Consider the following 25,738-nt stretch of genomic DNA (forward strand, 5'->3'; position numbering starts at 1 on the left):
AAGGATTGGACATTAGGTCAGTTCTCCACATTCCTTTAAAGGCTATGTGGAGGTCTCCTCTCAGTTATATAGCTTTGACCTTTAAGCACCCCGGATATATATTATTATAATATAATCATATAACTTAATATACAGAAAATCATTGCATCATGTGTCAGTAATTTACTTTATACTCATGAAATATAAAATACTGATACACTTACAAAAAAGACTGTTCCTCCTCCACATTCAGATGGCACAGGATTGCAAAATAACTTTTTTTTGGCAATCAAGACACCTAAAAATTTATAAGAAAACAAAAATGTACATCATAGCATAAATATGATTATTTGGGTGATTTAATTATATAATAAAAATGCATATGATAGACAAATATTGATGTAGAATGTTTAAGTAATCTACAATTTGCTGATGATATTATACTAATAGCCATGCCACAAAAATAATTAGAATACATAATTATTGAATTAAATGAAGTAAGTTTGGAGATAGGCCTTTTCCCACTGCTGACAGGTTGTGGGTATTGTAAAAAAAAACCTGTTCTGTTATAAATAATGGAATGCCCAATACATTACATAATCTATTCTAAATACGCAGAGCAAGAGGGCAGCTGTAGAATGCATGTTCTACTGTTTCCGATTGGTAACAGATGTCACAGATTGAATCTCTGATGTTAAAGTACCTCCATTTGATGGCATTGACAGGAAGGTTGCCATATGCTGTTCTCCAAGCAAGATCCTTCCTGTTAGGATACCTTTGGAATTTCATGAAGTTATGAAACAAAATATTGCTGTCAGTACCCAACTGTGCAACTTCGCAGTGAAAGAGATTAAAGATTTCTTTATACCGAATTTTACTTTTTTTAATGGAAGGAATGTCAATTCTGGAGTGTTTCAGCAGTCGTAGAGTTAAGCACAGAGCGTTGTAGTATTCAGGAACAATCTCAGCTTTTGAAGACCTTTATAATCATTAACTCCAAACAGGGGAAGATGAAAACCCAGGTAGTATTGGAGAAGGTCTGCACATGTGTGATTAGTTTGCAATATGTTATGGATTTTTGAAGCTGTATTGCTTAAATAGCAGAATTTTAAGACTGGAAGCCCAAATCCTCCATGCTTTGTGATATTTGAAAAAATTCCTTTTTAACTTCTTGGTATCAGCTGGACCAAAAATATTGCAGAGGTTTACTATATGATTGCTTTTCTTCAGCTTCTGTGATGTCTGTAATATTTATTATGTACAACTGAGCAGGAAAGATTATAGTTTTGAGTACTATGGCTTTAGAAGAAAAGGAGAGCGGCCCTATTTTCCAGTCTTCTAACCTTTCCAAGTTCTTGTGGTAACATCGGGTAAGTGGAGAAGGGAATTCCAAGTATAATGAGGGGGTTCTCTCTCTCTCTCTCTCTCTCTCTCTCTCTTTGGGATTAGTCCAAAAGAAATGCCTCCATGATCCCACTTTCCAAAAACTTTTAATTTTGTCTTGTCTGCATTAATCCGCTGCTTTTGCTGAATTTTGCCAAAATACTAAAAAATATATATATGGAATCATCATCCTTCAAAGTTCCGACTACATCATCAGCATATGCTAATACCTTATTTTCCTTTTTAGTTGAAGGAATTGTTATTCCTTGCACAGCATGTGTATTGTTGATTTGTTGTAAGAAAAGTTCAAGAACCAATGCAAAGAGCAGTGGACTGAGAGGGCAACCTTGCTTAACTCCTTTTTGAATTTTTACTGGGTCTGACAGGAACCCATTAACTAGGAGGTGGGTGGTTGAATTGACATAGGCTCCTTTGATAACAGATTAGTTTTTTACCTACACCAATTTGCTGGAGGATGTGAAATAGAAAGGGATGCCAGACATTATCAAATGCTTAAGTAAGGTCTACTGATAGCACTGCCATCAACTGCTTTTTCGTGTTAACTAAGCATATTAGATCACGTAGCAGAAATAGATTAAATTCCACTGCTCGAACTGGTACTCCATATACCTGTGTGTGCTTTTAATTATATATTTCATTCCCACTTTGAGCCTGTTATTGATAATGCAGAAAAATATCTTTGTAGTCAGTATTACAGATAGAGAAATAGGTCTCCAGCTGCTGATTAAGGTGTGATCTCTATTAGGTTTAGGAATGAGGACAGTATGGCTTGCTACAAATTCACTTGGTATGTATCCTGATGAGAGAAAGGAATTAAATAGTGTAACTAGAATGGGAAGAATAAAATCCCAGGCCTTGCGATCAAGTTCTATCTCTAGACCATCAGGTCCTGGGGATTTTCTTGTCTGGCATTCTTTATAGGCTGTGGTAACTTCAGATGATGTAATGGGGCTGTCAAGTCCATCTTGGATATGAACAGGAAAGCTATTAATGTTCCAAGAGTTATAATTTCGAACAGTACTACTGTCTTCAAACAGATTTTTGTAGTATTTTTGAAAGGAGTCAAGGATGATTTTTAGTGGTGGACATGTCTTCTCCATCAACACAGATTTGAGTGATAGGCTTCTGTTTGCGAAATTTTGTAAATTGTCTATTGAAGAATGCAGCTGAAGGACTATCTGCTAAGTGCTGTTGTATTCTTATCTTAAAATTTATTTCTTCTACTTGTTGCTGCCTTTCCAGTTCTATCTCTATGTTAATGTTTCTAATGATGTTGCTACATTCTATACCATTGCGTTGGTTTGTTATAAACCAGCTTCTCTCTTTATACAGGTCTTTCAACTTTTTCCTTTTGAGGAAAGCCTGTTCCTTTCCCCATTCCATCATATTCTGCTTTACTGCTTATTTGAATTTTAACCACATATCCCAATTCCAGGTAACATTATTCCAATTCAAACAGAGGATTCTGCAATTTAGTTGAAAAGATCAACGGAAAATTTGGTGGAAGTCTCCATGGTCCAGAAGAGATCTCTACTTTTTCCATACAGTAGAACTTAAGTATAACTGGATTATGAGCTGACATGTTGATGTCAAGATGTTTTATCTGAATTATCCTATTTATAAGGGAAGAAGAGATATAAATTCGATCAATATGAGTACCAACACCTTGATTAATGTATGTGTATGCCTAGAGATTAGGATTGCGAATCCTCCATATGTTCACAAGTTAAGCATTGTCAAGACATGTTTTTAATTGTGCATATCCCACTTTTCCACTGGGTATCCTCCTATTTTGTCTAATGTGGAGTTTTCAATACAATTCCAGTCTCCAACTGCTATGATGTAGTGGAAGCCATATAAATATGGCTCCAATTATTGGAAGATTTTTCATCTAACTGTTCCATTGGATGGAGCATAAACACTGTGTAATAAGGTTTATACCTTATTACACATCCACAGTATTTCCAATCTATTGTAGACATTCTCCCTTCTGCATGCCTTTGGATATTACAGAATGACCCAAGGAGGGGCAAGAATAAGAACTTCTACTCCGGTCCTGTTAAATCCTCTAAAGCTCCAATAAGAAAGAAGTGGTTAAACTTTTATATCTTTATATCTGCAGAAGTATGTTTCTTGGAGAAACAAAAACCTGATATTATGGCATTGCATAAGTTTCCATATAGTTTCCTATTTAACATGTTCACTGCCGCGCTCCTCGGGCATAAGTTTGTTCCCACATGCCAAGCGCTTTCACGTCTTCAAGGTCACTACGAATAATCTCGTAGCTGGCTCATCAGACAGAATTTTGTTTCATACTCATACGTCAACTACGAGTAATCTCGTATCACCTCCACCATATATTACATGTGCTGACGAATGTGTTTATTGCGTCTAGTCTCTAAAAATCTCTAAAAACCTTCAGTTTTGCCATGACCAGTAAAAGAAAACTTACTGATAAAGAATTAGAAGCTTACACTAATATGAACGATGATGAATTTAATGAATTCATCATCGCAAATGGAAGGAGAAGAGGGAAGTTCTCTCCATTTCAAATATGCACAAATTTGAAATGGTTGAAGCAAAAAATCGGAATGGTAAAATTCAATTAAAACTAAATATCATTAGGGACTATAATTTGGGTATGTCAGGCATCGATCTTTCTAATCGAATGCTTCCTTACTATTCCTATTCCGCCTTACGAAAGACAATTAGATGGCCAAAGATATTGGCAATACGCATTTTTGATATATACATTCAAAATGCACATAAATTTAATAATATAATTACTGGAAACGCAATGACTGCATTAAAATTTAGAGATCAATTTATCTCAGTGTTTGTTGGAATGGATGAGCTTACAGCATCACAGAATATCAGCAGGATTCAGGATCTTCATTATTTGGAAATTTTACCACCTACAGAAAAAAATAATCGGCGACAAAGCCATGCCAAGTATGTACACAAAACAAACAACGACACAAAACATGTTATTATTGTCCTGTTTGCCAGGAAAAACCACGATTGTGCGTGAAAAATTGTTTTAAAGTGTATCATTAGTAATTTGAATAAATTCGTTTTTATTTTATTGATTTCATTTTATTATTTTTATTGATTTTATTAGTTTTAAATTGATTTACAAATGACGTGTTATACTACGGATTAACTCACGCTTGGCATAGGAAGTTGGTAATCGACATACAAGTATATTCGTAGTTGGCTTCTGAGGCACATATATAATATACTATATTTTAGTTGAAATTATTTTCCTTCTACCAAACCCCCAGACATGCTCTCCACTTTATTCAGAATCCAACGGTCCATATTAAGGTAATTATACTAAGGGTTAACTCGTGTTTGGCATAGGAGGTCAGTAAATCGACATAAGAGTATACTCGTAGTTGGCTTGTGAAGCTCATATACGAACTCGTAGTTCGCAGCGAGCGTGTTAATTTGCCAATGGAATCCTCGTACATTTAATGAGGCAATGCAGAAAGGAGATGCTATGATTATTGAAGTGTCACTGGTAAGTCTTTAACTTCTAAATTTTGGATGAACCCAATGAGTTCTTCAATCTGTGAAGAAGAAATTGTGTAACCCGCATCTTGTAAACTGTTCTCCAGTTTTTGCAGTTGCTTTCCATCACTTCATGCCTATCATTTTTGATTTGGAAGCTAGTTATTTTCTTTTCATGTAAATGATAACTGTACTGAGAAAAACTTTTTAATTTTTTAATTGCATCTCTTGCTTTCTCTTTAATAACATGAGTTGGTTCTTCATAATCCATAAACTCTTCTGAGCCTGAAGAGTTTTCATTTGATGATCCACAGCCTTCTCCATCTTTACATTTTTTATTACTTCTTTTTCTTCTAGAAAAAGAAGTAATAAAAAATAATAAAGATGGAGAAGTAATAAAGAAGTAGTTCTTTTTTTAAATTTTTTTATCTTCAATTTTTTTTATTAATTCATCTTTCCTTTTTGCTGATCTTGTCTGAATATTAAGTTCTTTCAGTTGTCTTATTTCTTTTCTGTTTCTTCTCCAGTTTCTCCTTATAGAACAGGTGAATGTTTTTGCATTCTATTGTGTAGCTGTTCAGTTGTTATATTAGGTTCATTATTGGTAAGTTCAACTGATGTTCCATCAGTATTTGACTGGGAAAGTTGCCCCTGTAGATCTGGAATTTTGGGGCTAATTTCTAACTGATTTGGTCGCACACTTTTTGTGATTTTACCAAGTGTAGTTTGCTTAAAAGCGCCGTCTTTACTAGACTGAATTGAAAAATCTGGAAACTCTTCATTATGCCTCTCTGATATATATATATATATATATATATAGTGTTCTGATTGGCTCTACTGGAGCTCCCACTCTTTCTGTAAAAGTTTTAAAAGGACAAGTGTTAACGCAGTGTTCAGAACTTTCGCATATCTGACAGGGTTTGAGGCACTAATTAGCGATATGTCCAATCTCAATGCAGTTGAAACATTTAGATTTGGGATAGTTACCACCTAAGTGATCATATGAACTGCAAGGTGTCATCAATGAAAGTTAGACCAGAAGAGATACCAAGGCTGAAGAAATGTAGAAGTCATATTTCCAATATACAAGTAGTGAAAAGATGTATCACCCTATTATTAAAATACTCTGGATCAGAGACAGATGTTGAATGTTTTTTCACTTGGTAATACTATAAATTAAAAATGCCAAGAAATCATATCCTTCCCATAATGCACAGCATTACACATATCCGAAAGGGGAGTGCTTTGCATTATACTAAGGTAATTAATGCGAAGTTATTAGCCTCTATATATACAAATGGACAGTTGAGAAGAAATTTCATACACAAAACACAAACTTTGTTTACTTAAACTTGGTTAAGGTTAAACCAAGAATAAAATTTTTTAGTATCTTTAAATTTATAGTATTACCAAGTGAAAAAACTTAACAGCTATCTCTATAGTACATTAGTACCATTAGTGGGGTAAGGATTTTCTTTTTCTATTTTTATGGGTTTTTTTTGGTACTTTTATTTATTTTTACATCATCATCATCAAATTCCTGACATGTACCCTAAAGGGAGTGTACAGGATATGATAGTACTACATGAAAAATATACATCATTACTAACTTCCTATCTACAATTTTCTTCCAAATCAGTCTGTTACTTGTCAAGACTCCAACATTATCAGATCTTATATTTCTTTTGTCTAAGGCACTTTGTACCGTATCAATCAACCTATATCTTGGTCTTCCACTGGGTCGTTTTCCTGCCAACCTGGCAGAGAACACTTGTTTTGCTAATCTTTCCTCGCCCATTCTGTTTAAGTGACCATACCACCTGAGATTAGCTCTACTAACGCATTCCTGGATGCTGACAATGATATCAAGTTCTTTCCTAATATCCTCGTTTTAAATATGATATTGCCATTGATGCCATCTGTTCACGCCTCTAATCTTTCTCAGGACTCTCATATTTGCAGTCTCTAGTCTTTGGTCGAATGTTTTACTTCTGCCCCAGCTCTCAGATCCATAAGTTAAAACTGGTTTGAACACTGTCTTGTATACAGCAAGAAGCTGTATAGTCTTTAGTGTTCCGACTAATTTCTCTCTTATTCCATATGAATTTATTCATTTCACGTCCTACCATACTAGCTTTGTTTATTCTGTTGTCTATTTCCATATTTAATTTACCATCTTCACTAAAAATCGTGCCCAAGTAGCTGAAATGTTTTACTTGTTCCACAGGGTCCTCGTACAGAAGGCAGTTGACATTTTCAACAATTCTACCTATTTTCATTGTCTTTATCTAATTCTGACCTTCATACCATATCTATTACAACAATTATTCAATTTAGTCAAGGAATCTTGCAAACTTGCAGCGGATTTAATTAGAAGTATAACATAGTCTGCATAGAGCAAACAGCTGACATTAACATCTCCAATTCTGATATCATGTTTAATACCACTTTCCTTCATAATGTGATCCATATAGATAATGAATAACAGAGGGGATAATGTACAACCTTGTCTCACACCAGATTTAACATTAAACCATCTTCATGTACTTCCTTCAATTCTAATTGCTGACTTACAACTCAAATAAGGACTAAGTATCGCTTGATATAATGCCCCATTGACACCATATAACTTTAGCGTATTGAATAGCTTCTCTCTTGGCACCTTGTCATATGCCTTTTCCAAATCGACAAAATTTAAATACAGACCTTTGTTATATTCCCATGCTTTCTCAACTATTTGTCATAAAGTGAATATCTGATTCTGACAGTCTCTATTTGGCCTGAATCCAGCTTGTTCTTCACAAAGCTTTTCTTCCACAATTCTTCTCAACCGTTTCTCAAGTATACTTGCATAGATCTTGCCAGGAACACTCAATAGGGAAATACCTCTGTAATTCTCACATTCAGTTTTATTCCACTTTTTATATATGGATACTATTAGAGCTCTACTCCAATCATCACGAATTCGTCCCTCTGTCCAGGCTATCTGAACTATGCAGTGCAGCCACTGTAAGACATTTATTCAACATATTTCAGCATTTCTGGTCGAATATTATCTACTCCTGCTGCCTTTCCACATTCCAAGCCTTTGATGGCTTTTTCTACTTCAAGTATGGATATATATTCCTAAATGTATGCCTGTTGAGTGTTTTTTACCACTGTGCTATCACTGCTTGTTTCATTTAGCAATTTTTCAAAGTAATTACTCCATACTTCAAGGATATCTTTTTCTCCTGTTTTCATGTCACCTTTATCATCTCTAACTCCTTTTACAGCACTCTTTCTTCCATTTCTAAGCTTCTTCAATCACCTCCAGAAAATCTTACCACTTTCTTGATATTTATTTTCTATGTTCTTGCCAAAGTCCTCTCATGTTACACAGTGTTTCGCTTTCTTACATTTGTTTCTGTACTCACTCAGAGCAAAAGCTGACTTATTTGCCAGGAACTTTTGATATGCTTTCTTCTTTTCCTTCACTGCCTCTTTAACTTCTTTTGTCCACTATGGAGTTCTGATTTTTCTAACCTTGCAGACAATCTCACCACATGCCTCTCTATCTGAATCAATCAGGATTTTCTTCAAGGCTTGCCACTGAATCTCCAAGGTTTGGTTCCTGTTCTCAAACTCCTTCATTTTTTCTTCAATAATCTTTGTGTATTTTAGTCTACAGTTCATATCTGAGAGCTGCTCAACTTTTATTCGCTTTAAAACTTTCTTACATGTTATTCTTTTCAATATGAAATTCAATTTTATCCTGCTCAAGACTAAATAGTGATCGCTTCCAATTTCATATTTTGCACCAGGGAGAAAACATCACTATCAACAATAACATAATCAATGAGACTTTTCTTATTCCTTGCCTCTTCTCTCCATGCGAATTTGTGCACATTTTTATGTTGGAAAATGGTGTTAGTAATAACCAGTCCATGTCCTGAGCAGAAATCCAACAGGTATTTGCCATTATTATTAGCTTTTCTCTTTTCTCTAAATTTTCTCAAAATATTTTTGTATGTCTGACAATCATTTCCTACTCTGCTATTTAGATCCCCAACAAGGACCAACTTTTCCTTTTTCATTGTGTCAGTTGCTTTTTCGAAAGCATCAAAAAATTCCTCCACTTCTACCTTAGTAGAAACTTCTGTGGGACCATAGGCACAAATAAGTCTCACTGTCCAATTCCTCATTCTGATATTTGCCCACAACACGCTACTTGAGACTGCCTGCCATTCAAGAAGATTAACCTCGTATTTTGTGTTGAATACTATGGCTACTCCTTCTTTTCCTTGATTGTCATTTCATACTCTAGAGACCAAACATGAAACTATTTCAAGCCACTTCAGGCCTCCAATAAAAAAGGCAGTGGTTGCACACTGGACAATGAAATTTATCTCCCACCTAAAGGACTTCTATAAGTTCTCCATTCAAGATACAGTTTATGTTTCAATGTGTCTGCCAATTTTCATAGTCTGTCTTTTTACTTCTGATTTGCATACTAAATTCCTACAGCAATTATCAATTCAATTTAATTAGATAGGAGATAAATTTCATTGTCCAGTGTGCAACCACTGCCTTTCTTATTAGTGTTATGGTGACAGATGGTGTTATAAACTTACATACTTGTACTGGAATAATGTAAGATTATAATACCATCTGCATAAAAGCAAAAAAGCTGAGTTGAATATCTCCAGCTGTGATATCATATCTGATGACACTTTCCTCTATAATGCAATCCATATAGATGATGAATAACAGTGGAAATAGTGTGCATCCTTGTCACACATCTCATTTTACATCAAACAATCTTCCTGTATCTCCTTCAATTCTAACTGCTGATCTACAACTAATTATAGCATCCTTATAATGTCTATACATACATATTTGCAGCTCTGTCAGAAATAATTTTAAAAAAAAAATTAAGAAGAGAGGGAAAGATTTGTTTGTGAAATATAAATGCACAGTACTACTGCTACATTGGATGAAGAGTTAGAGGTACATGAAAATGAGGTTGAATTGCTGTTGCATAACCTGGTTAAGAATTTGTAAATAGGTTAAAATGGAATATCAGCCTGTTTGCTGAAGGAATATTCAGCCGAATTGGCTAGGCCTTTCACATGTTTGTATAACTTGTTTCTCAGTTCAGGAATGATACCACAGGAATGTATGATAGTTCAATATCAAAACAGACAGACAGATATCAAAAAGTGATATATGATGGGTGTAAATCTGCCAGATTTAAGGTGACTAGTGTTCAATGTCAGGATCCAATTCAGGATCCATTGTTCCTTAATCTATACATTAATGACATTAGGAAGAGTCTAAATAGAGTGTGGAATTGTTTGCTGATGATACAAAAATAGGCAGGGCAATCAGGGATGCTACTGATATCCAGCACTTACAAAATGATTTGAATAGGTTAAAAATTTGAGCAAATGAAAATGGCTATCAGTTTAATGTTAAGTTTAATCAATGTAAAGTTATGCACTTTGGCATAATGAGATTTCCAGAAGCATATTATATGCTACAAGAAACTGATGTGGCTAGGGATCTCGGTGGTGTAATGGCGGATAGGAATTTGAAGTTCAAAGGTCATATAGCAAAAGTTGCAAATACAACTCAGAGGATAATTGCAATGTTGAAGCAAACCTCGACATGTAAGGTTAAGGAAGTCATTTTGCCTCTCTATCTCTCGCAATGAGTCTTCTGACTCCAGGGAGTCAGAAGATCATTGCGAGAGATCCATTATTCACACAATACCTATTATCCCTTGCCTTCTCATTCACTGATGAAGCACTAACGACCACCTCTGGCAACTCATTTCACCCATTCGCCACCTTTGAAGCAAAAAATCTAGTCCTAACACCCTTGCTAATCACACTCTTACATAATTTCCATAGGTGAGCCTCGTTTTCTCCCTTCTTGTCATGTACTGAAAATGTCCACAGTGTCAATCCTATAAAACTCCTTTAAACTTATATGCTTCTATCATGTCACCACCCTTTTGGCCTATCAGCAATTTTTGTTTGGCATCAAGGACTGCCTTCCTTCAATCTATGTGCCACCCTTTGTAATTGGATAGCCAGCTTTCTCTCAGGTTGCTCACTGTGTGTCATGGTGGCCACCCTCTCTTCGAGTTTTGCCACCAATGCAGGACTGCCTCAGATCTCTGTTCTTTCACCTACTCTCTCTTGTACATAAATGACTTACTCTCGATCACTACAAATCAATACCTATCCATTGCTTTGCTGATGATAAAACTCTCCATTCATTCTACTCCTTTGACAAACCATGTAGTTCCCAAACATCCCTTACATCAAGATCATCTGCGACCAGCACCCTAAATTCCATCCTTCAGTGAGGCAAGGATAACCCAGTCACCTTCAATGGCACCAAACACAGTCCTGCCTTTTCTCTCACAAAAGGGATCTTAGTTCACATCCCTCATCCTCAGTAATACACACACACACACACACACACACACACACACACACACACACACACACACACACACACATCAACAGACAGGCTGACATTTACTTCCAACCTCTCTTGGCACAAACACATATCAGTAGCTTTCTCAGCTTCTAAAAAACTAGGCATTCTTTTCTGCTCAAAAAAGCTATTTTACACCCACCCAGCTATTAACCCTGTATAAATCTCAAACCTGCCCATCCTTAGAATACTGTTCACAAATTCTGAAATCTCTTTAAAAATTCTTGATGTTGTCCAAAGGTGAGCAATTCAGCTCATAGATGACCTTCCCTCACAGGCTCACTTCAACCTCTATCTTACAGATACAATATTTCAGCTCTGCATCTTCTACAAGTACTTCCATGGCCACTGCTCCAGCAAATTGGCAAACATCATTCCTCCACTTACTGTTAGGCTGGCAGTTGTCCCTATATCCCTTTACAGCAGTGGTCTCCAAAGTGTGGTATGCGTACCCCAGGGGGTACGCGAGTCGATACGTGAGAGTACGTCAAAAAAAGTTTTATATTGGTAGGAAAAAAATTAATTAAAGATAAAGAATATTACTTTCTTTCATCAATTAAACATATATCTAATATAGACAAAGACATTATAAAGATCCTGTAAACTTAAATTTGTGAGTAGTGTACATTGGACGACTTTGCACACATAATCGTCAGTGGCAAAGCTGTCATGTTTTCTAAAACTAGAGAGTAAATCTCTTACTTCTTATCATTGCCATTGTTTGTAGAGCATCCTAGTGTTGACAAGCACAACAATGACGATAAGTGGTTAACATGCTTAATTTGTCTCTTCAAGGAAAAGGTAACATTTTAACATGAATGAGAAAATAACTGCATTTCAAAAGAAAATGGTGCTATGGAGAGAGAAATTTGAAAAGGGATGTTTAGAAATGTTTCCATCTTTATCTGATTTCGTTACAGAAAATAATCTAAATGCAAAACAAACAAAAAGTCTAATATCTGCACATTTAAAAAGTTTAGAGACATATTTTTGAAACTTATTCACAGATCTTCCAGGCGAAGAATTTCAATGGATTTTATACCCATTTGCAGAAAATGTAAAAATTGACCACCTTCCGATTATTTTTCAAGAGTAATTAATTGACATTATATACAACACAACTTAGAAAAATGAATTTCAAAAGAAATTTCTTCACAATTGGTGGATGGGACTGAAGTCCGAGTACAGCAATTTAGTAAACACAGCAAATGATACACTCCTACCATTTGGTTCTACTTATTTATGTGAGGTATCATTTTCAGCAATGACAGGTATTAAAACCAAATATCAAAATAAACTAAACTTGGAACCAGACTTTCGTATCACAGTATCAGAAGCCATCAAACCAGAATTTCAAGAAATTATGAAAGAAATGCAAGGCCATTGTTCACATTAAATATTGTAATAAATATGTTCGTAAGCTGTTAATAATAAAAATTATGTGTAAAAATATCTAGCTTTTTTAATTATTATATGATGATACAAGGCATATTTCCTCTTTATACACTATATTACAATAGATATACAATTTATACAATTTATTACAATACTTATTACAATAGATTTTTGCTCAATCAATTGGAGGTATGCGCTATTTATTTTTTCTGTCTTGGGGGTACGCGATCAAAAAAGTTTGGAGACCACTGCTTTACAGTACAACTGCAAACTCATCATACCCACTTCTCTTCCTCATTTATTCTGTCTTCCTCTGGAACATGCATCCTCATGATGTGTTTTCCAACTGCAACCTACACTCTGTTGGATTCTGAATGAAGAGAAATTTAAATTATTAATACTCTCTTCAGAATCCAACATAATCCACCATGGCAAAGGCTACATTTGTAAATATTATTTAATGTAAATCACTTATTTATAAATTAATATTCATATAACTACCTATAAGTTGATTTAATATTTAATTATTTAATCAAGAATGTGTACTAATAAAGAAAAAACTCTGTATTAAAATATTGAGCTATTTTTAATTATTGCTATGTTAATATTATAAGAATTTGTATTTGATATTTTAACTGCGCATTAATTGAAATATAAATGTAAATATTCTTTATTTCTACTTGTAGAAGTTTAGCGTTATGCAATACCTCAATTCTATTATGTTTTGTTTTGTTGTCATGGAGAAGTATGTAAGTGAGCGAGCGCGTGTTTGGAACAGTGCGTGAGGAGAATGTTGAAAGTTTATTGAAAAGAGTTTTGGTTAAAGAGATCACGTGAACAATTTAGGCGGGAAGAATGGATATATAAGCAAGGAACGCTGAAAATATTGAGAGAAGGTAAGAGAGAAAGGTAAAAGAGAAGGTGAGAGAGAAGGAGATAGATAGGAAACATAGAGAGAGAGAAAGAATTGGTATTCAGTTGGAATTGGAGTATTCAGCAATCGGGGAATCAGAGTGCGATATTAGAGAGTCGGCAAGTCACTCAAGCAGCTAATTTAAGTCTACTAGTCGAGAAGCAGTTAGCTAATAAGTTGTAGAATAACAATTTTAGCTATGGAAAACAGCTGAGAGACTATTAAATAGACTAGCGATACTTGAGTTGAAATTTAATTTCAGCGCCAACCTTTCAAGGACATACGGAACCTTGAAGCAAAGCACGAAGTTACTAGAGAATAGCAGAGGCTGTAAAGTTGAAGTTTACCATTAGCTGTGTTTAGAATTATAGTGCCTAAAGAATTAATCGAATGCCGGGGGAATGAACAACCGTGCATATAAAACCTCAAGTTAAGGAATTATTGTGTTACCTTAATTCATGAGTGATCAGTAGTGCTTCATGCAAGAACGTTTATTTATGTGTATTGTGACTGATGATTAATTCAGTTATTGCTTAGAAGATTTATTTTAATGAGTGCTGTATACTGTTTAAAATGTTTACGGTTATAAAAAGTGTTTGTGTGTAAGTTGATGAAGAAAGAAGATTATCAGTAAGATTATTCCAACCATTAATATTCCTATACAGAGAAGTGTGTGAGTTTCATCCTAGAATTTCCCTATACTAACAGTAACTATTGCGGAGAATTAGCTGAAGTGTAAAATTAAAGATGTTTGTTTGTGAAGAGGTATTACTGCAATTTTTATTGTATTTTGGAATTTAAGGAACTGTGAGAAGACTGTATTATAGAGATAACAGATTTACCCTTGTCTGAGTCTGTATGATTGAACTTATCAGAGAAGCTAAAATGTTTGTGATATCTTAATTACTGATTTGAACTTAAGTGTAAAATTTGTGATTCTAAAATTAAATGTTTGTTTTTGTTAATCAAGGTTGTATTTTGCCTGAATCTCTTTTATTGCACCGTTCATAAAATATTCGAACTAAAGTGGGTAAATTAAGTAAGTTAAATATACTTGGCCAGTATATGTAATAACAATATATAAAGGAAAGGTAGTTGAGATTTATTTTTTCTTCAATTCTTGAACTAATTCAGATATAAAGTGGCGCAGTCTTTAAATATAAATTTTCTTTATATTTGAATTAGAAAACAACTTGCAACCTATCAACTAGTTAAGAACATCGTAATAACTATATATCGGATCCAAAGTATAGATTGAGAAGAAGTAGGATCCAACAACTCTTTAAGAAGAATGCCAATAGGTTTCTTCCTTCTCAACCTTTATCTGCACCACAGGCGACCTTCCCTTGATGTGCTAGAGGTTCTTGAACAACATCTAATGTGCTATAGGTTCTTGAACCTCTTGCATTTGGGCAAGTTGGGCTAACCAATGCCAAACACTCCTCACCCTTATTTCAAATACTTCTGCATTAGTATACATAAACTACAATACTCCTTTCATCTTACAACTTCCCTTACACCTTGTGTTGCTTAGCCCACTGAAGTTAAGAACTTGAGGTACTACATTTAGCATCACTTGATCACTTTCTCTCTTACTAACCTCTAGATTGCCTAGACCCAATCATCTGATTCACCCTAAACAATCTAGTTTCCCTGACCATGAACTTCCAAACTCCCAATGAACAACACTTTCTCAAGACTCCTGACCACAAATCCATTCAATTGCAAGAAGCAACCTTATATAAATCCTCCCTTCTATCACTCTCACTCCACACATCTACAAACTCAATACTATTCCTCCTGCACAATTTGCACACTAACTCATTCACAATCATAGTTCTCTGTCTCAGTTCATTACTATCATACTGTGGACTCAAAACTTTTACTTTCTCACACTTCTTATTCATATGCACTACAATTCTTTCATGTCTTCTCGTATACCACACATCACATGCAATATCATTGGTATCAGCCAAAATAAACATCTTTCACCTTCACTCTCTGCATCCTTAGAGCATCACCAATATACTTAATTTCAGCACCAGGTAAACAGGATTTCAATCATGCTCTCCTTAATTACTTCTCTTACTAATGAATCACCATACAAAACCCAATCCTTATTCTCATGCTTTTGCTCTTTTATATTCTGATTTCTTTCTCTCTCTCTCTCCCTTCTTTTGCTTCTGTGTCATACCATCCATCAGGTGTTTCTCCCAAACCACTCAATCTCACGTTTTGATCTACGAAGAACTCCATGTAAGTGTCCTATCTTTTCCATTACCATTCTAGTCATTCTCTTCATCTTCCCATGTCATTCGTACAGTCACTTATACTGCTTGTAACACCAACCTCACTAATCACATTATCATGCATTTCATCTTCCAACTCACCACTATCATTCTTCTTACTCTCTTCACACTTCTCGCGTTTGATCGCAAAACACTTATGCCAAACAAGTTCTCTAGTTTTGTTCTCCTTCCACAAATCTCTTGTTCTGAGAAGTGCATACATTTTGCACATGCTGCAGAGAACAAAATCATGCACATTAAACTTGCCCACCATAAAACAAAAATTATTCCTTTGAAAATTAAAAAATTAAAGTACGCTACCCTTACAGTTAATCAAACAAACACTCATAAATATAATAATGCAAAAACAATTAGTTAATTATTGCTAAATACTTTAAATAAGAACTTATCTTTCGGCCCTGAAAATCACAACATATAGCAACTTCTGCTCTCTCGGAGCAATCCAGTCTTAAGCAGAAAGTATATATCAAGTTTCTTAGAGGCTGAAGAAGCTTCGACTGAGATGTCTGTGCCAGGGGAAGGGAGGGAGAGGGGGGAGAGAGACAGGAGGCATAAGTCAGCCCAAAAAAGGGAAATCTGATCCTTTTCAGAGATGTGAGGTTTATCAAGAGTAAGGGGAAGATAATGAGATCATTCTTGCAAGACATGAGACAGGACTGTGTTATACTAGCAATGAATTTCGCAAGGTTATCCTAGTCACCTGAAAGATAGCAAGGAGAATCTGAGTCTAACTAAACCACTGGTTATGGAAAATCTTTGATGCTTCTAACGACTGTGCACTAGAAATGTTTAAGTGATGAAGAGGAATAGTGTGCTGTCATCAGGCAAGCTATAAATCAGATTATTTGAGGTTTGTGAGAGTCATTTATGTACAGGAGACACAGAATATGTGAAGTATAGGGCCCTTAAGTATCCCAGTACTGATGGGAAAAATCAGAGGGGAGGAATCCATCAATCATGACATGTAGCAAATAACCAGACCCAAATGAGTACCCTGAAAATGCCAAGGGCAAGCATGCAAGTCTCTCAACACCTTTCAATAACTTGGGTCTGGAGCAGCGTTTCCCAAACTATGTTCTGCAGAAAGTGAATAAGTGTTCCGTGAAAAATTATCAAAATTAATATGAGCATGGAATGGTTTTAAATGCTGCGACAAGTTCAAACATGTTTGAAAATCAGTGCTCCTCACTTTGAGTGTGGATTGTGTTATTAAGGCCAGTGTGAGCTGGCCTTGACTCAGCTGCTAGCCGACAGCCACCTGCGGTTGTCAATACCTCCGAGCTTGAGTGAAGTACAGTGGTATCTATTCTAGGAAACATGCAGCCACAAGCACGATCAATGCGATACACTGCAGCCCAGCATGCCTGTAGTGTACGCTGTCGCATTTTTGCAATGCGATACAGCCTGCTGCAGCAATAGTGTGTGTACTTAGCTTTATATTGAATACGAGATTGATGATACTCTATTCTAACCAAGGTGTTCCATTAAAATTTCAGTATTTGTGAAGTGTTCCATCATAAGAATGAGGAAACCCTAGTCTAGAAGGTGGGGAGAGAAGGTGGCTAGGACATTAGTCGCAAATCAAGAATGGCAAAATCCATATTGATGGTCACTGATTAGCTGGTGGACAGATAATTTTCTCAAAAGATTTTTCACAGAAGCGAAGAAACTGTATATTTGTTGGAAGAGATTGGGATGGGCTGAATATAAGCTTGTTTCCATGCTATAGGTAGATGTTACCTGAGCAGGAAATATCAAAAAGGTGGTCACAGTGTAACTGTTGTTTAGAGTAGATAGTGGAAATTAACGATCAACTCTCACTATAACAAACTCTGAAAATCCCCAACCAAAGCTGCATATGCACACCACTGTGTTAAACAAAATTTAGTATAGCAACCTACTGTGAGTTTGCAAAAGTGAAAGTTGACTGTATATCTTTTCTATCAGCACATGTTATGCATATGAAATAATCCTATTAGCATACAGTTTTGGCTCTTAAACAGAATACATATAATTCAATGCAGGTGGATATTTCAGTGACCTCAAATTGCTAGCATTTTTAAAGAACACATACAAACTTCATAAAATGGTGTTGCTTCATGGCCAGTTTTACAGCAGTTTTCCATTAAAAATGCATTTCACGTCCTTCCATTGTGAAAAGGCTGAAAAATAGTTGTCACTTGATGCAAAAATTAAAATGCATTTTATTAATTATCCCTCAAATTCATATTCTTAAAAAGCCTGTGTAGCTCAGTTGGAAGTGACTTTTGCATCCTTTGCACTAGTAGTGCTGAATAAAGACAAGTTTCTAGTCTAGTTGCTGACTAGAGGAGCTTTTCTAAGCCTTTCTTCGATTGGTTCCAAGTTCGTCGATTTCTGGCTAGGGTGAGCTGGTATTCTCCTGGAAACTCAGGTTTTTAATCACATAAAATCAAGAAAATCAACCATAGTACTCACACTATTTCAGACAATAACGTATAGTGTTCAGAGCCAGGTGATGGCAACATGTCAGTCGTCTCTTCATCGGATGCTGTTTATAATCAGAGATAAAGCACTGTTCAGAGATTTTCATGTGAGTGCTTTTTTGATCTGATATGAGCAAGTGAGGCACCCATCTTGAGCAAAGCTTTTTCATTTGCAATTTTTCATGCAAAATATATCCTACACGTTCTTTTGAAATGCCTATAGTCTCAGCAATTTCATGCACTTTGACTCGCTCGTCATCCAATACCAAATCGTGCATTTGATCAATGATTTCTGGTGTTGTCACACTTTTTGGATGTCCTTCACATGGATCATCTTCAAGGCTGGTATGGCCATGTTTAAACTCAGTAGACCATTTCTTAATTGTCGAAAATGAAGGAGAAGAGTGCCCATAAACTTTTATGAACTTCGAATGAATTTCTTTTGCTGTTAAACCTTTTTTTACAAAGAATTTTATAACCGCACGATACTCAATTTTATCATTTCAAGGGATCCAGATAATACTTTTGCTTCAGACAGCTGTATAAAACAAACTACTTGGTAGAATGACTTCCAATTTCATATGGATGCTTATGACAGATGTACCAACTTAGAAAAAAAAAAAAAAATAAAATCTTGCTGATAGTGTTGCCATCTATGGTCGTGGCTGAGAACTTTACAGACCACCCTCGTATAAAGTAATGGGATGCAGCATGTCATTCACAATCAAATTTCTGTATTCACCATGGATTTCTCTCTTTTCAGCTTAGATGATATTAGTGAGGAACAATTTTATTAGGATGTTTCTGTGATGGAATATTGTATTCAGGTAAGTGGATCTGCAGCATGTTTGATGATTCTTAACCTACTAATAACAGATATAAGCAGAATGACTTTTTTTCTCAAAAAAAATTTATTAAAACTGTACATAAATTTGAATAAATCATAAGAGGAAATCGGCCAAAAGAGCAAGTTTGGAGTTTGACAGAGGTCAAATGATAATTTAATTACCAACATAGAGATATGTTTCTAAACATAAAACAGGTTTATACAGAATAAAAAAAACATTAAATTAATTGCTGTTTATGTGTTGGAACCAACATGTATACAGCAATCAAACAGGTTTATTAAACTAAACAATATAACTCAACAGGTTTCATAAGTCAGACTTACATCATCAAGACTAGAAAAAAAAAATTACACATAGCAGATGCTATCAGAATTTTAAAACTAGCATATACAAACAAACTGACCAGAAAAAAAAACAAAAAACATTATATTAATTAGCATGTATGCATTGTTCCAATGCATACATAGTAATTAATAATGCTAGTTGTAGATATCGCATTCTGTGGCATGACATGTATCACATCCAAGTTTTTGATTGTTAGATTTTTGATGAAAGTAGATCATACTTGGTGTAGGATTAAACCCTGTTTTTTATTATATTATATGGGGGATATGACATATTTCAGAGGCTTCTTTAAATTTTCTTGTTCATAAGACCATTATGATCAATATATGGCATTTCTGTTTCTTGTCAAACTGCTTGGTGGCTTGTGTTTGTTGTGAAGGCCTTCTGATTTGTGCTGTCTTCTTTTCTCAACATCTTTTACATGTTCAGATATGTGTATCTCTGCAGACCATCTAGTCTGGGTTGTTTGGTATTTGCTATGTAAGCCAGATGAGACAATCTGGAAAGATACACATATTTGAACACGTGAAATATGTCGAGAAGAGAAGATTAGCATACAAATCAGGATTAGCCTTCCATGCAACAAACACAGAGGACCAGTAGTTTAGCAAGAAACAGAAATGCCATATACTGATCATAATTGTAAAACATTTATGATCAGTATTGAAATTCGAAAATCAAATAACTATTGACAGAAAATAATTAAATGATGATGTAAACACTTTTTCTAACCTGGTGTATCAGGACCTCCAATAAATTTATGAGGAGAAAGAAACACAGCATCTTTATAAACAAATCCCTGGTCTGGCCTATACAAATCAGGAAAAAAAAAAACGATCCCTCATTAGACATGATGAATGCTCAAAACATTATACTCAAATTTTTTTTTTCTCAGAAAAAAATTTATTACTGTGTTTACTTGAATATAACTTGCACTTTTTTTTCCCAAAATTAAAGCTAAAAAATTGTAGTGCGAGAAATATGTGGGGATTTTCAGAAACTAAAGTTTTCAGGAAAAAACTGAAAATGGGTATGACTTACTAAGAATCTCCTATTTGCTATTGCTATTTCCGGCCAAGAAAGTGGTTTCCTTCTGTGCATCCTACCCAAATAGTATCATCTTCTTTCCCATTATTTCAAGCAAAAATTACCAGTAATTTACAAGACTTGAGATATGTAATGAACAATCTTTCACGAATGACTAATGAGAAGTGAAAGCAGAGCACAAAACAGACAGCAATGGTGGGCTAGTAGAGATAGAGCAGCTATGAAGATGTGCATAAGATTGGTGCAGTATTAACAAAAGATAGCACGACCCAAAGATAAAAGTAAGCTGACAATTTTTGAGTTGAAATGCTAATTCTCTTCAACCGACTTCCATAATATCTGAAACTGCCATAACAACATTCACTATATATTTCTCAGTTTTAACACATTTACAAATTTTAACACATTCAGCTGAATTTTATTGCTGCTTTGCAATTGAACTGGTGGGTGGACTCACACACACACACACACATCTAACTAAAAACAATAGTTTTTAGTTAGATACTGTGTTTGCCAGCACAACATATGGTTTTGCTTGAGTCTATACAACATAGTTTCTGTGGGAGGAGAGATGAGATTCATTAGTTAGTGCCATTTTTATCCCAGTCGTCTCTAATTGCACTATTTGTTGAGAAATATATCACACAACTGCAAATGGCTCTACATTATTCAGTGATACAATAAAATTACTTGTTTTTTTGCATTAGCAGTATATTGGCTATTGGGAAGGACATGTTGTTTACCACGGGGAGCGAGTTACTATTGCCCCGACATGAACATGTCTAAACTTTTTTTTGTGTGTGCGAGATATACTTGAAACTTTTTAATTTCTTGATGTAGAAAGTTTTTTTTTTAATTTAATTTTTCCATAAAGTAAAATCAGCAGTGCGAGTTATACATGAGGGAGAGTTATATTTGAGTAAATACGGTAAAAGAAAATTTCTTGAATTAGTAGAACCATTTTTATATAAGGTCTTTAAATAAACATCAATTTATTTATTTTTCTAAATAATGACCATCTTTTCTACAGCTTTACATATGGACACAAAGCTGATATATTGATAGTTCTCTTTGGTATTTCAGAGACACTTTTTCACCTAGCAACAACCTTGTTTTCATTCCTAAGCTTTTTCTTCACTGGACTAAAATAGATAGAAATCTGAAGAATGACAGCTAATCTGTACAACTGCTTCTCATTTCAAATTATTTTAAAATTAAAATTTAAAATTCAGAAATTTATTTTTCAAATTTTAATATATACAATAGAGATAAACATTAAATGACCAGTTAATCACTGCCACCATCATAATCCACTGTTTCAGAGATAATGCCACATGTGCATGGCAGGTTACATAAAGTAGATAATGAGGGATGTGTATGTACATTTTTTTTTTTTAGTGGAGAACCCCCCCCCCCATCACAAGAGGTTAGTCAAACTATAGTACACTAGTACTATGGATGGGAAATAAGGAAATTGTTCACATTTGACTTGAAAAGATGTGGACTGTATTCCTTGGGGAAAATGTGATGGAAGACTGTTCCAGAAGGCAGCAGTGGAAAGTATGAAAGAGGATGAAAAATTTGTTTTATGGATTTGGAGGTATGACTGGAAGAGTGTTGGTTGTCTGGTGCACTATACATGCTTGCAATTTTATACAATAACACACCAGCAGCACATACAGATCTTAATAATAGAATGGGGAGGAATTTTTTGAGAGGTAGATGCAAAAAGAAGATAAATCCTTATGTTGTAATCGTCATCATCATCATCAAATCATCATCAAATTCCTGCCATGTACCCTCAAGGGGTGTACAGGATATGATAGTACTACAAGAAAAAAATTACATCATTATTAATTTCCTATCTACAATTTTCCTCCAAATCAGTCTGTTACTTGTCAACACTCCAACATTATCAGATCTTATATTTCTATCGTCTAAAGCACTTTGTACCGTATCAATCCACCTATATCTTGATCTTCCTCTCGGTCGTTTTCCTGACAAGCTGGCAGAGAACACTTGTTTTGCTAATCTTTCCTCGCCCAATCTATTTAAGTGACCATACCACCTGAGATTAGCTCTGCTAACGCATTCCTGAATGCTGACAATGTCAAGTTCTTTCCTAATATCCTCGTTTTTAATATGATACTGCCATTGATGCCATCTGTTCATGCCTATAATCTTTCTCAGGACTCTCATATCTGAAGTCTCTAGTCTTTGGTCAAGTGTTTTACTTCTGACCCAGCTCTCAGATCCATAAGTTAAAACTGGTTTGAACACTGTCTTGTATACAGCTAATTTAGTGTTCAGACTAATTTCTCTCTTATTCCATATGAATTTATTCAATTGACTTCCCACCATACCAGCTTAGCTGATTCTGTTGTCTATTTCTATATTTAATTTACCATCTTCAGTAAAAATCGTGCCTAAATAGCTGAAATGTTTTACTTGTTCCACAGGTTCTCCATTCACAACACAGTTGACATTTTCAATGATTCTGCCTATTTTCATTGTCTTTGTCTTTTTATTGCTGACATTCATACCATATCTATTACAAGAGCTATTCAATTTAGTCAGAGAATCTTGCAGACTTGTTGAGGATTTATTTAGAAGTATAACATCATCCGCATAAAGCAAAGAGCTGACATTAACATCTCCAATTTTGATATCATATTTAATACCACTTTCCTTCATAATGTGATCCATATAGATAATGAATAACAGAGGAGATAACGTACTTCCTTGTCTCACACCAGATTTAACATTAAACCATCTTCCTGTACTTCCTTCAATTCTAACTGCTGACTTACAACTCAAATAAAGACTAAGTATTGCTTGATATAATGTCCCATTCACACCATATAACTGCAGCGTATTGAATAGCTTCTCTCTTGGCACCATGTCATATGCCTTTTCCAGATCGACAAAACTTAAATACAGATCTTTGTTATATTCCCATTCTTTCTCGACTATTTGTCATAAAGTGAAGATCTGATCCTAACAGCCTCTATTTGGCCTGAATCCAGCTTGTTCTTCACCAAGCTTTTCTTCCACAATTCTTCTCAACCGTTTCTCAAGTATACTTGCATAGATCTTGCCAGGAACACTCAGTAGGGAAATACCTCTGTAATTCTCACGTGCAGTTTTATTTCCCTTTTTATATATGGGTACTATGAGAGCTTTACTCCAATCATCGGGAATTCGTCCCTCTGTCCAGGCTTTCTGAACTATGCAGTGCAGCCACTGTAAGACCATACTTCAGCATTTCTGGTCGAATATCATCTACTATTGCTGCCTTTCCACATTTCAAGCCTTTGATGGCTTTTTCTACTTCAAGTATGGATATGTATTCCTGACTGCATGCCTGGTCAGTGTTTTTTACCACTGTGCTGTCATCACTGCAGGTTTCATTTAGCAGTTTTTCAAAGTAATTACTCCATACTTCAAGGATATCTTTTTCTCCCGTTTTCATGTCACCTTTATCATCTCTAATTCCTTTTATAGCACTCTTTCCTCCATTCCTAAGCTTCTTCAACAGCCTCCAGAATATTATGCCACCTTCTTGATATTTATTTTCTATATTCTTGCCAAAGTCCACCCATGACTTTTGTTTAGCTAGTTTTACACAGTGTTTAGCATTCTTGCATTTGTCTCTATATTCTCTAAGAGCACAAGCCGACTTATTTGACAGGAACTTTTGGTATGCTTTCTTCTTTTCCTTCACTGCCTCTTTAACCTCCTGTGTCCACCAGGGAGTTCTGATTTTTTTATCCTTACAAACAACCTCACCACATGCCTCTCTGGCAGAATCAATCAATGTTTTCTTCAGAGTTTGCCACTGAATCTCCAAGGTTTGATTCCTGTTCTCAAACTCTTTCATTTTTTCTTCAATAATCTTTGTGTATTTTAGTCTACAGCTTAGATCTGAGAGCGGTTCAACTTTTATTCGCTTTAAAACTTTCTTACATGTTATTCTTTTCAATATGAAATTCAATTTTATCCTGCTCAAGACTAAATAGTGATCACTTCCAATTTCAAATCCTCTGTACACTCTGATGTCCTGCACCAGGGAGAAAACATCACTATCAACAATAACATAGTCAATGAGACTTTTCTTATTCCTAGCCTCTTCTCTCCATGTGAATTTGTGCACATTTTTATGTTGGAACATGGTGTTAGTAATAACCAGTCCATGTCCTGAGCAGAAATCCAACAGATATTTGCCATTATTATTAGCTTTGCTCTTTTCTCCAAATTTTCCCAAAATATTTTTGTATGTCTCACAATCATTTCCTACTCTGCTATTTAGATCCCCAACAAGGACCAACTTTTCATTTTTCATTGTGTCAGTTGCTTTTTCTAAAGCCTCAAAAAATTCCTCCACTTCTACCTTAGTAGAACCTTCTGTGGGACCATAGGCTCAAATAAGTCTCATTGTCCAGTTCCCCATTCTCATATTTGCCCACATTACTCTACTTGAGACTGACTGCCATTCAAGAAGATTAGCCTCGTATTTTGTGTTGAATACTATGGCTACTCCTTCTTTTCCTTGATTGTCATTGCCTGAATATAACATTTTGTATTTATTGCTCAGAAAGATCTCACCAGTTTTGGTCTTTTTTGTTTCAGTCACCCCTATTATGTCAATCTGGTACTTATCTAATTCTTCAGCTAGCTCCATTTCTTTGCCATTCAGGCTTCTTACGTTGATAGTACCGATCTTTTACTCTGGTGATGTTGAGTTGGGGTTTATTTTCAGATTTGTTCCAGTAGCTGACTTTTCATTGTTCGCCCTGGTGAAAACAACGGGGGCCTTGTTTAACCGGGCGATGCCCCAGCCGGCATGAAATTTTGTCATGTTGTACCATCATTCTATATTTTGGTTTAACCAATAAGAATACAATTTGGTCGGCTAAATCCCAAATTGCCAGCCCATCCTCGTCCGTTCAGTATCCAAGTAGATACCCAACAGGGTGCACCACGAGAAGGTGAGGATTGGACATTAGGTCAGAAGCCCTGGTCGGTTGTCCA

At 35.3% G+C, this 25,738-nt stretch overlaps 1 protein-coding gene across 1 annotated transcript in view; it reads right to left on the bottom strand.

Annotated features, from left to right (window-relative positions):
* Window positions 1–25,738, bottom strand: part of LOC150104149 (uncharacterized) — a 295,320-nt gene that overhangs the window by 196,936 nt on the left and 72,646 nt on the right. Inside the window, exons 7-8 of the mRNA XM_090396408.1 lie at window positions 20,393–20,469; window positions 204–277 (exon numbers count right to left, since the gene is read on the bottom strand). Coding sequence (XP_090252534.1) covers window positions 204–277; window positions 20,393–20,469 — 151 coding nt within the window. The remainder of the gene's footprint in view (window positions 1–203; window positions 278–20,392; window positions 20,470–25,738) is intronic.

Source organism: Typopeltis vanoorti, chromosome 8 (genome assembly GCF_054136105.1).
Source record: "Typopeltis vanoorti isolate ZY-2024b chromosome 8, IOZ_Tvanoo_1.0, whole genome shotgun sequence".
Lineage (NCBI taxonomy): Eukaryota > Metazoa > Arthropoda > Arachnida > Uropygi > Thelyphonidae > Typopeltis > Typopeltis vanoorti.